Source organism: Xenopus laevis, chromosome 1S, assembly GCF_017654675.1.
Source record: "Xenopus laevis strain J_2021 chromosome 1S, Xenopus_laevis_v10.1, whole genome shotgun sequence".
In the NCBI taxonomy this organism is placed as follows: domain Eukaryota; kingdom Metazoa; phylum Chordata; class Amphibia; order Anura; family Pipidae; genus Xenopus; species Xenopus laevis.
The window spans coordinates 58,271,570-58,288,400 of NC_054372.1; the positions used below are offsets into that span (position 1 = coordinate 58,271,570).

General features: G+C 35.6%; 1 protein-coding gene across 1 annotated transcript in view; it reads right to left on the reverse strand.

The window, feature by feature from the left end:
• Positions 1-16,831, reverse strand: part of ndst4.S (N-deacetylase/N-sulfotransferase (heparan glucosaminyl) 4 S homeolog) — a 147,446-nt gene that overhangs the window by 112,690 nt on the left and 17,925 nt on the right. Inside the window, exon 2 of the mRNA XM_018243367.2 lies at positions 4,729-5,937. Coding sequence (XP_018098856.1) covers positions 4,729-5,709 — 981 coding nt within the window. The 5' untranslated portion in view covers positions 5,710-5,937. The remainder of the gene's footprint in view (positions 1-4,728; positions 5,938-16,831) is intronic.

A 16,831-nucleotide genomic window follows, 5' to 3' on the forward strand; every position in this document is an offset into this window, starting at 1 on the left:
TTTTTGTATCCTGAATCTTTGATTAAGCATTCAGTCAAATGCTGAACTGAGTCTGAGCAGTAATCTGCATATGCAAACTACAGCAAGTAAGGGATCAGGAACCAGGGTCAGATTTGTGGCGAGGCCTAGGTGGGCAAAATTTGAGGGGGGGCATGCTGCCCAGTCGCATCTAGAAGAGCATTGGGGATCGTGTGGTCGTGGGGGATGTGAGTGGGCGGGCGCTAGGACCTGGACGCCTAGGGGCCGACACATGTGCTTGCAGTGGGGGTGCATGCTTTCTCGGACGGCGCTAGGACCCAGGTGGCCTAGGAGTGCAATAATATGAAATCCGGCCCTGTCAGGAACTGTTTGAGTAATATAGAGAAAAAAATTGCAATTGCCACATGCATTTGACTTGGCCAGGCACTTGGATTTTGCTGAATCTGAGTCCTGCTACGTGTAAATATTAAATGCATATAGTACATGGTCTCTTAAAGTGATCCTGTTTATATTAAACCTTCGTGCTTGTAACAGTAGAGTACCTAGATGTTACTGGGCCTCACATTAAATTTAGTTTAGGACCCCAAAACATTTATAAATTGACATATTCTGCCAAGATATATTGAAGTTGCGCATTAATTAGGGATGCCATGGGCCCTCTAGACTTCTGGGTCTCCCTACAAGTGGAGGGTGTGCTTCCTCTGTAGCTACATCACTGGCTTGTAATGTGATCACTTAATATACATTTTTAAATTAAAGAAGTTGTCCCTTGGTGCTCTGATATTATTTTCTATCGGTTGAAATGCCTTGTATGAATACATGTGGTATCATTTGGGCTAATCCCAGCTCACGTCACATTATTTTATATAATATACATATGACATCATTTACTGTGCTGAACTATTAGGGGCAGATTTATTAAGGGTCAAAGGGACAATTTGAATTTTTGAATCCAAATTTTCGAGTTTTTTTTATGGCCAAAACTGTGAAATTCAAATAGGGAATTGTTAAAGTTTGATTTGAGTTTTGTTAAAATTTCGAATTTCGAGATTTATCATACAATGGCCCTTTAAGAACTTGAATTTGACTATTCGTCACCTTAATCCTGCCGAATTGCTGTTTTAGGCTATGGAAGACTTCCTGGGATCAATTTGGAGTTGTCTGCAGCCTTCCTGATGTTCAAGTTTTTTCCGGAGAAAATACGATTTATATTTTAGGGTCGATCGTATTCACCTGAGTTTTAAAAATTCTAATTTTATAATAAATTTTGATTGGGTCGAATTTTGAGTTCATGGGAAGTTTTAAATCACTCCCATGAACTTGAAATTCAACCCTTGATAAATCTGCCCCTTAAATTACAGATTTTTTTTTCCCATGTCCCTGCTCATTTCACACGTCCTTTTCATATTATCATATTTTCATGCAAAGAAAAACAACTTGAGTTCTCTTTATCAAAATTATTTGCAGTCTCATAATCCAGGCATTTCCTTTGATCTTTTCCACTTCTTATTTTTGTAAATTTTCTATCCCTATACTGTACTGCCACATGAATCGTTAGCATTGCTAATATTCACTCTTTGCAGAGTAACATAGATAAAAGGACAGACATTGATAAACATATTCATGCACTTTTTCTTTCCTTTTTTGTTAAACCACAACAACCAAAGGAAGAAAGAAAAAAATAAATCCATTAAATAAGTAAATGTCACTGTGTACAACACAGTTTGATATAAAAAAACACTATGTTTTTATTTAATAGAGCACAAGACCTGCAACCAGAAAGCACAATATTTAAACCATATACAGAAATAAAAAGGACCAGCCAAAGGACCCCCTTAAATCCTGCCTTTTCAGAACATAAAATGTGCCAACCATGAACTAAAAGCATGGAGCTAGCAGCATATATAATACTGGATTTACAAAGAAAGGAGAATTCAATATAAGAATTCACAGTTTTCTCATTGAACCAACCACAAGATCCATGCTGGTATACTATTTCAGTGTCTCTTAAAAATGTATTTCAGATTGAAAGTCACCTCTATAAGCACCCCATGCAACCAGTAAGAGTCAGTATCTGGACAATATAGCAATGCAGCATCAATAAGACTCAGGTAATTGATGATGCCATTAAAAACACCCTTCACTGAAATATATGATACTCTTTCTGGTCACTCAGAGGATACATATCATCAGATAATGGAAAAATAAAATCTTTGTGAGGAACAGTTGGAAAACTCATTGGGATTCTGTAGGAAAAAAACACTTGCTTGTTGCACTAGCATCCTGCAGAACAGAGAAATCAGTTCAAAGCTATGTTTGCTTTGGTTATGTTTTTGAAAAAGTTGACAACTTTATGCAGTCTTCCTTAGGCAGAACTTATATATTATTGCAAACACATTAAAATAATTTAATGAAGATTGCAATTTCTCTACTTTTTGCTGCTGAATTTTCTGTTTCCTCTTTTAAGTGCTGTTGATTTAGCTATCTGACCAAACATGTTGGCTCAGAGTGTGAATAATTTAAGTATTTATTTGACACATAGTTTTAATAGTTTTTATTTTCAGTACAAATTTGATTGCTTTTTATGATGAGGTCAGTAAGATGCTGGACAGTGTGGGGGGCAGTAGATGTGATCTACCAAAGCATTTGATACCGTGCCCCACAAATGACTGCTTTCTAAACTAAGGTCTGTTGGGCTTAATGAATTTTGTTTACACATGGATAGGACACTGGCTACAGGATCAGGTACAGAGGGTGGTTGTTAATGTTACATTCTCTACTTGTAAGGTTCTTAGAGGGGTCTCCCTCTGAGGCAAATAGGAGAGGCTTCAGATGGGGTTTTTTGCCTTCCTCTGGATCCTCTGGATCAACTAGCAGTTAGGCAGGTTAAAAAAGTAAAAAGATTGAACTTGATTGACATGTGTCTTTTTTCAACCTAACTTACTATGTTACTATGTCACATCTTGTACTGTGTGCGGCAAAAATAAGAAGTTGTGCATTTACTTGAAAAAAATATGCAACATGGTAATTAAAATGTGAGGGTTGATGAAAAGATGAAAAGACTTGTGGAGGGGACCCAAGGTTTCAACTTCCCCTACCACTTAGGAAGTCCTATATCCTGTGGCTGTTCTGTTCAGGTCTCAAGTACATCCTACAAGCAGTTTAAGCAGTACTAACTGAAACAGGTGCAAAGCAGTGCAAAAAGTATTTAGCCCTGTATGATTAAAGCAGGTATAACTACAGATGGAACCTAGCCTTTTTTTTTTCTTTTCTTTTGCCCACATCAGTCTGTTGCCTGTGCTATGGACTTGCTCTTAGCCTGCCACTATTAAATTGCCCATAACATGAACTCTTAAGGTCACAAAGCACAAAGCTCCTACCAGCTAGTTCAGTGGTTAATCCTGACTAGAGATTAGATTTGTACCAATAATGAATTTGTGGTTAAATTCTGCATTTTGTCATCAGTGAATATTATTCACTAATAGCGTACTAATAAAATGCATCAACAAAATGTATTTTGCGCAATAAAAAAATAACACCATAAAAAACACCTATAGACTCCAATATACTGGGTGCTGAAAAAGTCGCTACAGAAAAAAGTTGTCATGGAAAAAGTCACAGTGAAATAATGGATCCAAAGAACTTTGCTCAGAAAATGTTGCTGCAATAAAACTCCCATTGACTTGATCCCATTCACTCATCAACACATCCTAACAAAAGCCGAGGCCAATAGTGCAGCAATGTACAGGTATAGGATCCCTTATCCGGAAACCAGATATCCAGAAAGCTCTGAATTGCAGAATGTCTGTCTCCCATAGTCTCCATTTTATCCAAATAATACAAATTTTTAAAAAGGATTTCCTTTTTCTCTGTAATAATAAAACAGTAGCTTGTACTTGATCCCAACTAAGATATAGTCAATCCTTATTGGAAGCAAAACCAGCCTATTTGGTTTATTTAATGTTTAAATGAATTTCTAGTAGACTTAAGGCATGAAGACCCAAATTACTGAAAGATCCGTTATCCGGAAAAACCCAGGTCCTGAGCATTCTGGATAACAGGTCCCATACCTGTACAAAGTTAGCCATAGCCAGTGATCGGCAAATTTATTCACCAGTCATGGATTCATGGTCAACTAATTTTGACGCCCATTGACTTCAAAGCATTTCGCAATTATTATTTTTTTGACGTAACGCAAATTTTTCAGTGAAGCAAAACGGGACAGATTCGCCCATCACTAGCCATAGCTGTATCAATTTCTAATTTTTCATTTTAAAAGTACATTTCTTTATTGGACATTAGGAAATTACACTTGAGTGTTTAAGTAATTTGCTATCAGAAATTTTGTTTCCTAGAATATTTTTTAAATTGGAAAAATTCTATATTTTGTGCATTATAAAAAGAAATTGCAGCCTGCAAGTCTTCAGCTTAACCAGTAGAATCACTTGTCACAGCTTTAGTAATATTTATTCTTTTTATTTTTCTATTGGCTTCTTTTAATATGTTGTAAATTTTGTTTAGTTTTTTATTTATTTGTATTATTTAAAATGAGAGATTGTAAAACCAATAGTAATGCTATCTCACATGTTAAATCAAAAGTTGTTTGGTAGAAATATATATTAATGCTATAAACACATTGCTTTAGTTCAGATTATCTATGATGAGGAAAAAAGCTTGTGAATCTACTGTATGTATACCATTGAAAACAATGACCTTTATTAATATTGGATCTTGTATGCAACATCTTACCTTTACATCATTTATATTCATCCGAGTGCCCTCTTTACCCACAAATATGTCATCTATGTCAACAAGAATGTATCTGTCTAAAGACAGACTTAGCTTTTTCCCAGACAAAAAAGAGATAGCATCAATAAAAATTAACTTGTGCAGCCAAAAATTCAAGTTGTTGCCAAACAGAACTCTCTGAATTCCATCATGAAGACCTAAGTCCTGAATTACTGTGGCATATTTAGAAGATTCATATAGCAATTGTGAATTTGTTCCCTGTAACTGTAATTCAGATAAAACAACAGGTTGATAAGTGGAGTGGTTGTACTGAAAAACTGTCCAATCTTCTCCAGGCAGTGGTCCTTTTTCAGTTACTGAAGCTTTTGTTATGTGAAGTAGGGGAGAATTTGGATTTACAAAACAGTCCATTAGAGCAACATTATTGTAAAGAATTAAAGGAAATCCTTTTAGTTCAGTAACCAGCAAACTGTTTTCATTAGCCTTGTGAAACCCAATAATGCTGACACTGTACTCAATGCAGTATTTTTCCAAAAGCTCTCGGTTCCAGGAATCCATTGATGCATACTTTAAAACATTTTCATATATAATAATTGCATATTTTCCTTTACCATTACTTGTAAGAGGGGGTATATCTCCCTTTCCTGGTGCAATCAATGTATGATATGGAAACCTGCTGGACTCAAGAATTGCTACAATGTCCTGTCCAAGCTGAGAATACTGGCTCTCTACAAAAAGTAAAATTGTAAGATCTTTTTTTGAAGAATCAAAAGGTTTAGCCATCTTGATCTCAGTTGTTCTGTAAGGTAATACATTTCCATCACCACATCCAGTTTGCGCAGTTGTCTCAACAAGAATGATTGCCTGCTTGTGACCAGAGAACAAATAATAGGCTGAAATGACAATACTTGCCAAGCAGAACGTGACTAAGAGTAATACAAGTGTTCGGAAACTTCTTCTTAGCTTTATAAAAAGATTCATTTTTTAGCACATATGTTGTAATCTCTATTTTTTCATAATGAGGCTTGGTGAGCAGAGCACAGAAGTGGCCTCACACCTCTCACAGAAGCCTATGTGACCATTGCACTTCATATATTGTATAACTTACAAGGCAAGTTCAGTCAGATATGTAGATGCTTTCTGAAATGTGAAACTGACTTTTCTTCCATCCAAAGAATTTCTACGATCAATGAAATAGTTTGACATTACCTGAAAAATATAAGAATACAAAAAATATGAGACTTGCTAAATTCATAAAATTGTTCAAATATTTGCGGTATGAAACATGCTGTCAGCCTGTAGCTGCAGTTGCTTATTTATGATCTGCAGTATCTCATTTTAAAATATATTCAGATACTTTTTCCACTGAAGTTAATGTGCCTTTCATTACCTTATTAAAAGTATAAAAAACGGGGAAACAGTAATTCTGTTGTTTTTTTTATTCTGTCCTGGATAAGTAAGAAAATTATGACAGCAACATCCCTATTAGTCCAACCATTAAAGTTAAGTCAATGTTTCTTAAAAGCATAAATACAGGGTTTAGTTACATATTCATGGCTGTTAATTGTAAACCACAACATCATAGTACAGTAAATATCAGGGCCCCCCTTATGGTTAGTCTCAAAAAGGCTAGAAAAAATAACTACATGACTATAACAATTAAAAAAAAATCCACCCAGTGACAAAAACATTTAGATGTTTGCTCCATAATTTCATTTTTATAACTGTAACACTTGTGAAAGATAACTGCTGTTGTTTGCTGTGGTTAGCTCAAGCAGTGTTTCTTCATTAAAAAGTAATTGTTTCCATTAAAATCACAGTAGCGGGTTTCACCAACTAATATCTACCAGGCATCCTACTAATTCATAGTCTTAGTTATGATAAAGGTGGCATAGGACTCCTGAATAGTGAGGAGCGAATTTATTCGCCAGGCATGGATTAGCAGAGAACTTCCGCACTTCACCACCTGCAAATTGACTTTAATGCGTTTGAAGTGAGAAAAATGTGATCAAAACTGTGTATTGAAACTCCTAACAATTAGAGACCCATTCATCAAAGGTAAAATTTCGAATTCATGTGATTTTTTTAAAATTTGAATATACATATTCACAATTCGACTGGGAGGTTATTTAAAAATTTTTTAGAATGGCTAATTTGAATTGTATTTGATTTGTATTTAATTTGTATAAATAAAAATTTAACATCTCCAAATGCCTCCACTGATGTCTGCCATCGACTCGTAAATTAACTTGGCAGGTTTTAAGTGGTGAATATTTGAATTGGGACTGTTTCCATGGTGGAGGTGTGATACATCTCACATTCAAATTTACATTCAAATAGGGCAATAAAAATCAAATGTGTGAATTTTTAAACTCAAACCCTAAAAATGATTATGATTATAAATGCCATATTTTATACACTGACCTTATTGCACTAGCCTAAAGGTTCTGCAATAATTATCCAAGCCTCCAAAGAGCTGTGGTTGCCTTGTGATGTTACAGGACCTATGCTATAGAAATAGCTATAACCCAATACAAACACAATAAAATAGCTAAGTCTTTTGCATAAGCTAAGTAATTATAGCTACAAGTAAAGAGACAGAATACAGTGCCACTACATTAAACCCTTCAGGTTTAAAAAGATGTGTTTTTGTTTTTAATTAAAGATAATACATACAGTCTTTGACAGAGGATATTTAGATTTAACATAAACGTTAAAGGAAAACTATACTCCCCAAACAATGTAGTATAAAAATATATTGTATAAAAAAGCTCATATGTAAAACCCTGCTTCATGTAAATAAACCATTTTCATCATAATATACTTCTCTAGTAGTATGTGCCATTGGGTAATCATAAATAGAAATTGCCATTTGAAAAAAATAAGGGCAGTCCCCTTGGATCATACAATTCACTGTGCACACAAACATACCAAACAAACTATACTTGTTAGGTCACATGAGCCAATTAACAGACAGAGTTACCATATGTCTTTTGCTTCCACACTTCTTCCGGTTACAGTTAGGGGCAGATTTATCAAAGGTCGAGGTGAATATCGAATGAAAAAAAATCGAATTTCAATCTATTTTTTATGTATAGAAAAGCAAAGCTTAAGATTGATGATCATTTGTTAGAAGAGGGGCAGTTACAAATAAACAGACCAATCCCTAAACATGCATAATTAATAAAACGTAACTAATACATATGTATGCGAAACGACAAAAAGTCAAGTTAATGTAGAATTATTTGATCCAGGCAAAGGTGTTAAAAAATATCCTGTGCAGCACTAAGCAAAAGACAAATGAAACATGTTCCCTGCTGTAGCCGCTATTAATTGGCTTTTTATATATGTGATCTAATCATTATTAAAATCTCATAAAACTTAGCTGTAGAAGCAAAGATACTTCAATTTAAACAAGAAAAAACTAAAAAAAAAAAAAACTACCTATGGCTATGCCACACAAAGTGAAATACCAATGACTTGAGGTTTTAAAGGAAAACTGTACCCATCAAACAATGTAGGTCTCTATAAAAATATATTGCAGAAACAGCTCATAAGTAAAACCCTGCTTCATGTAAATATACCATTTTCATAATAATATACTTTTTTGTAGTATGTGCCATTGGGTAATCATAAATAGAAAATTGCCATTTTAGAAAATAAGGACAGCCCCCTGGGATCGTACGATTCACGGAGAAACAAATCAAACATGTTAGGTCACATGAGCCAGTTCGGTCTTTTGCTTCTACACGTCTTCCTGTTACAGTTGTAGTATATCTGGTCAGGTGATCTCTGAGGCAGCACACAGACCATAACGAAATTGTGGTTCAAGAGAAGAGATAAGGGCAATATTGACTTAAAATATATATTCCAGTTTGATAAGATTCTTTAATATGCCACTTAATATAATAAACTGTAATATAATCTGTTGTTCAAGTATTCATTTTGGGGGTTTAGTTTTCCATTAAGCACAGTATGCATCCAACAATAAATGATACTTTATCATTTATTAGATTAAAAGCACTTATAGAAACAAATATGTGTGTAGTTGATTGTGTGTATAAATGTAGATTTTTTTTCATCCAGTAACAGTTGGGGGTTATTTATCAAAGTTCGAATGCCAAAAACTGTGTCTTTTTAACTATAAAATCCAATTTTTTTTTTTTTTTAAAACGGATTTTTATTTATTAAACTCTTAAGCTGAAAAAAGTCTCAATCAGAAAATCCGACCTGTTGAGGCTGTAATGTATATACATCAAGTCAGTGGGAGAGGTCCCTATCCTATTTGGAAGTTTCTGTGGTCTATGCTGAAATTAGCCAGAAATTCTAAACTTTTCAGGCAAAAATAAAAAAAAAAATCGTAATAATGCGGTTCCTGAACCGATTAATTTGTGCTTTTTTTTTAATAATAAATGAGGTCAAATTGTGGATTCTAGTTTGGTTGGACTTTTTTAATTCAAACATTCAGAAAAATTTGGTATATACATTATGGATAAGGCAACATTTAATGGATTCATCTTGGGCAAACAAATTAACATGCCAGCCCTGTCTATCCTCAAGAAAAAAGGGCATAGCTCTGTGTAATGTCTGCTGAATCTATTGCTGTGCCAACAGAGAATTCCCAATGTAGGTTTAAGCTCCCATATTCCTTTCAGTTTAAATAAGCTCATCTCCGTAGTATTCTGATACCAGAAAGCTTTGTTGGAACATTATATAGTCACAAGGCAAAAGAGGAGGTATCAATAATGTGGCATGACATACTGGCTCCAGATTAACCTTGTTAAAGGGATCCTGTCATCGGAAAACATTAGTGATGGGCGAATTTATTCCCCAGCCGCGAATTCACGCGATTCGCCGCCAGCAAATAAATTTGTGAAACGGCCGAGAAAAAACGGACGCCGGCGTCAAAAACGGGCGCCGGCGTAAAAAAACGGGCGCCGGCGTAAAAAAACGGGCGCCGGCGTCAAAAACGAGACGCAGGTGTCGTTTTGCGAATTTTTCGCCGTTTCGCGAATTTCGCGTGAAATTCGCAAATTTTTCGCCGAAGCGAAACAGCGCAAATTCGCCCATCACTACAAAACATGTTTTTTCAAAACTCACCAGTTAATAGTGCTACTCCAGTAGACTCCTGCACTGAAATCCATTTCTCAAAAGAGCAAACAGATTTTTTTATATTCAATTTTGAAATCTGACATGGGGCTTGACATTTTGTCAATTTCCCAGCTGCCCCTGGTCATGTGACTTGTGCCTGCACTTTAGGAGAGAAATAGTTTCTGGCAGGCTGCTGTTTTTCCTTCTCAATGTAGCTGAAGGAGTCTCAATGGGACATAGGTTTTTACTATTGAGTGCTGTTCTTAGATCTACCAGGAAGCTGTTATCTTGTGTGAGGGCGCTACTATCTGGTTACCTTCCCATTGTTCTTTTGTTTGGCTTCTGGGGGGGGGCAGAGACAGAACTAGGTGGGGGCGGGTGGTGCAGCCAGGCCCCGCCCCCCACCCTATTCCGTGTGGCGCTGCAGTGGGCGTGTGACTGCCGGGGGGCCCTGCGTTGGTGCGGGCCCTGGCCCAATTGCACCCCCTGCTCCCCCGGTAGTTACGCCACTGGGGGGGGCAAGGGGGGGGATGATATCACTCCAACTTGCAGTACAGCAGTAAAGAGTGATTGACAATATGTCTAGCCCCATGTCAGATTTCAAAATTGAATATAAAAAAAATCTGCTTGCTCTTTTGAGAAATGGATTTCAGTGCAAAAGTCTGCTCGAGCAGCACTATTAACTCATTCCTTTTGAAAAAAAATTTTTCCCATGACAGTATCCCTTTAACAATAGTCAATATACAGGCAAAAACCCATTATGTGGAAATCCATTGTCTAAAAGATATCTGCATTGTGGATAATAGATCCTATACAGGTGTGAGATCTTATCTGAAAATCCCTTATCTGGAAAGCTCTGAATTACAGAAAGGCCATCTTCCATAGAGTCCATTTTAAGCAAATAATTAAATTAAAAATGAATAATTTAATTAAAAAAAACAATTGTTTTTAAATTAAAACAAAGAATAATCAATAATTAAATAATTTAGCGTATGTGCAAAATAGAAAGGCTATAAGGGTGACTAGATAGGCAGATGTGATACATATGGAAAAGAAGGCATGGAAAAGAAGGAGTCTGCCCAATATGTATAGCACTTCTGGAACACAAACTAGACTTTGCCATTTTTCTTTTGTAGCCCTGTAGAGGAAAAGTGTATATTTACAGACTACATACCCATTTAACCTTTATGAAAAAAAAGAAAAAATATCACGTTATTGGTAACTAGCTACAGAACTCTTAACAGCACTAGGACAGCAGGTAGTACAAACTGGTGGCAAGATGTAGGTAGAAAAGCAATGGGGGGTAATGTGGAGATCAAAAGATGACATATAACAATATCCATGAATAGCAGGGTAGAGAACAATTTCTATCAGGGAGAGGAAAAGAATAAACCTCATATTTGTTTCCCTTACTGTACATAGAGTTATGACTTTATAAAAGTACAGCAATAATGCAGGCTTTATAGAAATGTCCTGTAAAACACTCTCTAAATATATGTCCACTCTATATTAACCTATCTGCATATAGTAGTTTCACAGTTAATTTGGTTGAAAAAGACCATAATATTCAACTACTCCAACTGAATACCAGTACACATATATAGTGATGGGTGAATTTATTCGCCGCATCAAAAAAAAATTTTCGCCGGCGTCCAAAAAAACAGACGACGGCGTTAAAAACGTGCGTCGGCGTCAAAAAAACTGACGCCAAATTTTTCGCTGTTTCGCGCAAATTCGCCCATCACTACACATATATACACATAACTATACAGAACTACTGTATCTATACTCTCACAAACTGAAAATAAACTATTTATACCAATATCTATACTTATTTTATGTTTGCTATGTTAGAAGGTTTGAATTCTAAAGTGGTTTCTTGTCTAATACCATGAAACTAAATATATAAATTGAAGGTGATATGCACTGAAAAGAAAACAAATGAGACAACTGCTTATCTTGACCATATCTAGTCATACAATTAATTTCTTTTAACACTCAATTTGCTTAAAATAAAGCTGCCCCTTAAACTACCCATATTCTCTGATCACATGCCTCTTCTACACAGAACATTCTTAGTGACATTGTTTACTTTTTTTTATCACTAGAGGGCAGCAGGATCTTGGCAATGTCAAATAATATCCTCAAGTAAACTTAGTTAAACAGATGGATCTGCAATCATGGCAGGATCAAAAAGGTCACAACAATCAAAAAGCAGTAGGTAACATGTAGTGCTTTCAGTGTCAAAGCAATAAAATACAATCGCTAATAAAACTGTTGTTGCTGCAACTTTAATGAAAGACTTGGGAAGGAATACACAAAAAGAGGTGCAAACTCTTATTTTGTATACTAGAGATTTCTGCTTGGGTAGTCAATTCATTTAGAAACAAAGTAAAGGTAAGTGTACTTAAATGACAACATCAGTACATCATCATACAGTCTAGCTTTTTATACCCAACACTTTGGCACTCATTTACTTAAGGGAGGAAAGATACAATGTACAAAAAAAATAGAGCAAGAAACAAAGTGCTATGTTTAGACCATTATGTACCCACTCAGGAAAAAAACGGGTGCCGGCGTCAAAAACGAGACGCTGGCGATGTTTCGTGAAATTCGTGAATTTTCCGGCGAAGAGAAACGGTGCAAATTTGCCCATCACTAATTAAGTACATGACGTCACTTCAGTGCGCTGGGTGTGGTATAAAGCGGACATATCATACCACTCTGTGTGTGGTATGATTACGGGCCTGCTTGCACCATCTAATGATAAATGAGCCCATTAGGACAATGTGAAAAGGGCCTGTTTTTGGTGTTTTGATATCATTATTATTGCAGTACCCCTTTATTTATATAATGTATCATTTAAATATCTGCAATACAAAAAATAAACCAAGTGCAAGAGGAGATACCAAGGACTAGCATCCAAGTAAAGAATATGATATATATGGTGCTTATATTTCTATAAATATTCATATTATATACATATACAGAATTTAGACAATACAGAATTTAGACAATATACAATTAATCTTATGTTTGTGGACAACAATATACAACCAGCAGTCTTTCTGCTGCCTCTAAACTATGACCAGGGGCACATCTGCCATGAGACAAAATAAGAACCTGTCTTAGGTCGCAGAGCCCCTAAAGCTCTCTACACCCTGGGGTGGCAAAAAGATGCTCATGGTAAATTTAAAAGACATTTATTTGGTCCATCTAGTGCAGAGTGCACAACTGTGCAATGTGGCCCTGCCTGGACCCCCTCCAGTGCAGGAAATGTAAGCTCTGGGGGTGGCAGGGGCAACATCACAAAAGCCACCTCAGGGTGGCTCATGGGCTAGAATCTCCTCTGACAATTCAAAATTACTCTGGGGATGATAGGAAATGTTGTTGAGCAGCACTGTAAAGGTTGTAGATGGGTCTTCACTGTTTCATCATCTTCTCAATTTTTCACAAGTTTAACAATATAAATGGTCCTTCCACTGAATGTTCTATATCTAGCAGTATCATGTGTAGAAGAATATGATGAAGAAACATGGTACAAGCATTCATGGAATAATAGTTAGCTTACCAGAGTACAAAACCTAATCAAATACTGTACAAGTGATCAATACCATGTGCATGTCACAACTGATTACTGTCTAACCACAGGGTGGAATGAACTCTCACACAGCTCATAAAAATGTGTGTGAGTCTATTCTTATTTTGGATTATAATCAGTTCTTTCTTAAGAAAAAAGTAATTGCATCTACTGCTTCTTTTTTTTCTTTTTTTTTCTACTTTTAGACTTGGCATTCGATCTATTTGGTTGGAAAGACATAATTAGAAACCAGGTGGCAGTTTGGTAGTCACAGTGTTGTTTAAAGAAATAAATAACAAACAAACCCCAAAAAAAAACCTGTAAAATTGAAGCCTCCTAGTCAATTTTTTTGGTTACGGATATCAGTAACCATAGTAACCAGAAAGCAGGTTTCAGTTGCAGGGTGGAAGGCTTTTAATTCTGAAAACAAACTTAAAATGAAAATCTAATTAGAGTTTATTTATTGAAGTGAATCTTTTGTTCTAAAATAGAAATGGGTGGAGAAACAGCTGGAGATTTATTTGTTGCACTTTTTAGCAGCGCATCCATAATACTTAAAAGCAATATTTCTTGTTTAGAGGAATTTTCTAGATAGGGAACATAATCTAGATACTGTATATGTTTCTGTTTCAGTCAGCCGAGGCAGCTATAGTTGCTCTGATCTCCCCATCTAGATACTTTAATGAAAACGAAACTTCATACCCAAATTAAAAAGAAAAATGGTGGAATACTCAGTCATACTTAATGCACATAGTTGCTGGCGAGCTAATGATTTTAAATATTTTAATCCATTTTAATATTTAGTGCACAGTTGGCAGCGTAGTACACCAGTTAAATGAGGGGCCTTGACGTGGCATGTGAGCTTACATATTTTGAACAAAATTTAATACTAACACCTATTTTTGTAAACTGTACTTAAAGGGATTCACACCAGTTGATTTGAGCGCTACAAGTTCTCTCTCTCTGTTGTGTGGTGGAATGCTTGACTTTACCAGGAATTTGATTTTAAAATACGTCTCTCAGGAGAGTACTATTCTGTTTAAGCCCTTAATTGTCATGCAGATGATCAATGCAATGACAAAATTTACACATCTGCAAAAAAACAAAAAACTAAAAAAAAATTAAGGCTTGCATTGAATATAATGACTGATAAAACAGAACATGGGATATAAATATTTCACCAATCAGAACACATGGGGGCAGATTTATCAAAGGTCGAAGTGAATTTCGATTTAAAAAACGTTGAATTTCAAAGTAATTTTTGGGTACTTCGACCATCAAATAGGACAAATTCAACTTTGATTCGAATTAAAAAACTCTCGAAAATTCGACCACTCAAAAATCGAAGTACTGTATCTTTAAACAAAATTCGACTTTGCCACCTTAAAACCTGCCGAATTGCTGTTTAGCCTATGGGGGGACCTCCTAGAACCTATCTGATGCTTTTGGGCAAGTTTTGAGAAGTCAAAGGTTTTTTTTACAAATCCTTTGAATCGTTCGATTCGAAGGGTTAAATCGTTCAATCGTACGATTTTACTTCGATCATACTCCGATCGAATATAGCCGTGTTTAATGGAAAAAATACTTTGACTATCGAAGTACTCAAAATCGATGGTCGGATTTCGAAATTCGATCCTTGATAAATATGCCCCTTAATCTGAGGATCTGAGGATCTTGTAGAGCAATTTTCTGAAGAATGCACGCGAGCTACTGCTGCTAAATAATTGGGACCACCTTTATGGGTTTATTTTAGCATTTTTATAATTATAAATTTGCAACTCAATTCCTTTATTCTGAAAAAGAATGTACATGTATAGACTCATATATGCTCTATTGACCAGTGTGAGTATGTAATTAACTTAAGTTAAATTTGTTAAGGGATGTGCCCATGATCCCCTTAGCAGAATTATTGCCCTCTAATCCTCCAAAGACATCAAATGAGGCTTTGTGTGGTAATCCTTTTACAATAAAATGGATTGGGAGCTTGACCTTGCAGGCTATGTATTGTCTGGGCAGTAGCATAAGCTAAAGCCAATATCCATAAGATGGCTGGACAATTGCCTTTTACTTTAACAGTTATTCGTTATTTCAAATGTACATTCACCCGCGATGTTAAGAGTAGCTTTATATATTAGCTGAGGTTGAAATTAAAAAAAAAAAAAAACAGAAAAAGATCAGATTTTTGTTTATATAAATCCTCCATAACTCTTAGTCGATCCATATGAAGCTCTATTCAATTTGCCTCGGTAGGAGAAAAATCCTGTCTTGACTTCAAAATGGCAACAGGAACAATCCCTGGATCAACACTGCAAGAGAATTAATGCAAGCAACCAAGTATTTTCTTTCTCGCTTCAATCAGTTTTTTAAACTACATAATGTACTTGCCAGGAACAAAATTCCACAACTTCACAGGTTTGATGTAAAACCCTTTTTGCACCTCAGGAAGTATTGTTCTAAATCCCAAGGGAAGCCCTCATTTCCTCTGGAATTTAATATATGTATTAAATATATAATATATATTAAATAATTAATTTAAATCCCAAATGCATTACCTTAAATTCATTTGCAATAAATTTCATCTGCCTCTTTGACTCCGGATCTTCGGTTTCTCCAGATCTACCTGAAGGATGGATTTCCCTGTTCTGCAAACATAAATATAATGTTTTCTATACCCTATTTCATAACTTTACTAATCATATTCCATTCATTTAAAGTGACCCTTACTTACACAGGTGCATGTTAGCGCAAAATGCAGGTGAAACAACAAACATATGAGTACAGTCTGGTTTCAAATAATTTACTTTGTTTCTTCCTACGGTGGAACGCAGGGGGGAACAGGGAAAATCGCTTGTCTGTACGAGCTCTAAGTAGTGATGGGTGAATTTGGGGTGTTTCAATTCGCTGTAAAATTCACAAATTTCCAACGAAATTTGCGAAATGGTGAAAAATTCGCGAAACGGTGCCAAATTTTCGCAGCGGTTTCGTGAATTTATTCGCCTGGTGAATAAATTCATCCATCACTAGCTCTAAGAAGTATATAAATGTGTTTTTAGATCAGGCAATAAATGTACAGAGAAGATAAAAAGGGAGGTCCTCTATCTTTAAGGGGCAGGGGCAGATTTATCAAAGGTCGAATTTTGAAGTTATGTAAATTTTTTTTAACTCTAATAAATTAGAATTTACTTGCAACTCGAATTGGAGTTTTTTTTATGAAAAAACCTGAATGTCTAATTTTTGATCGAATATGAATGACCTGAAAATTGGAATCGAGACAATCTTTAAATGGTTCAAGGGACCTCTGCCCTTGACTTGTACATGAACTCGGCAGGTTTTAGGTGGTGCATATTTGAATTAAAACAATTTCACATTCAAATTCGAGTTGGTGATTTAAAATTCGAATTTGAGAGTTTTGACCAAAAAAAGGTTAAAATT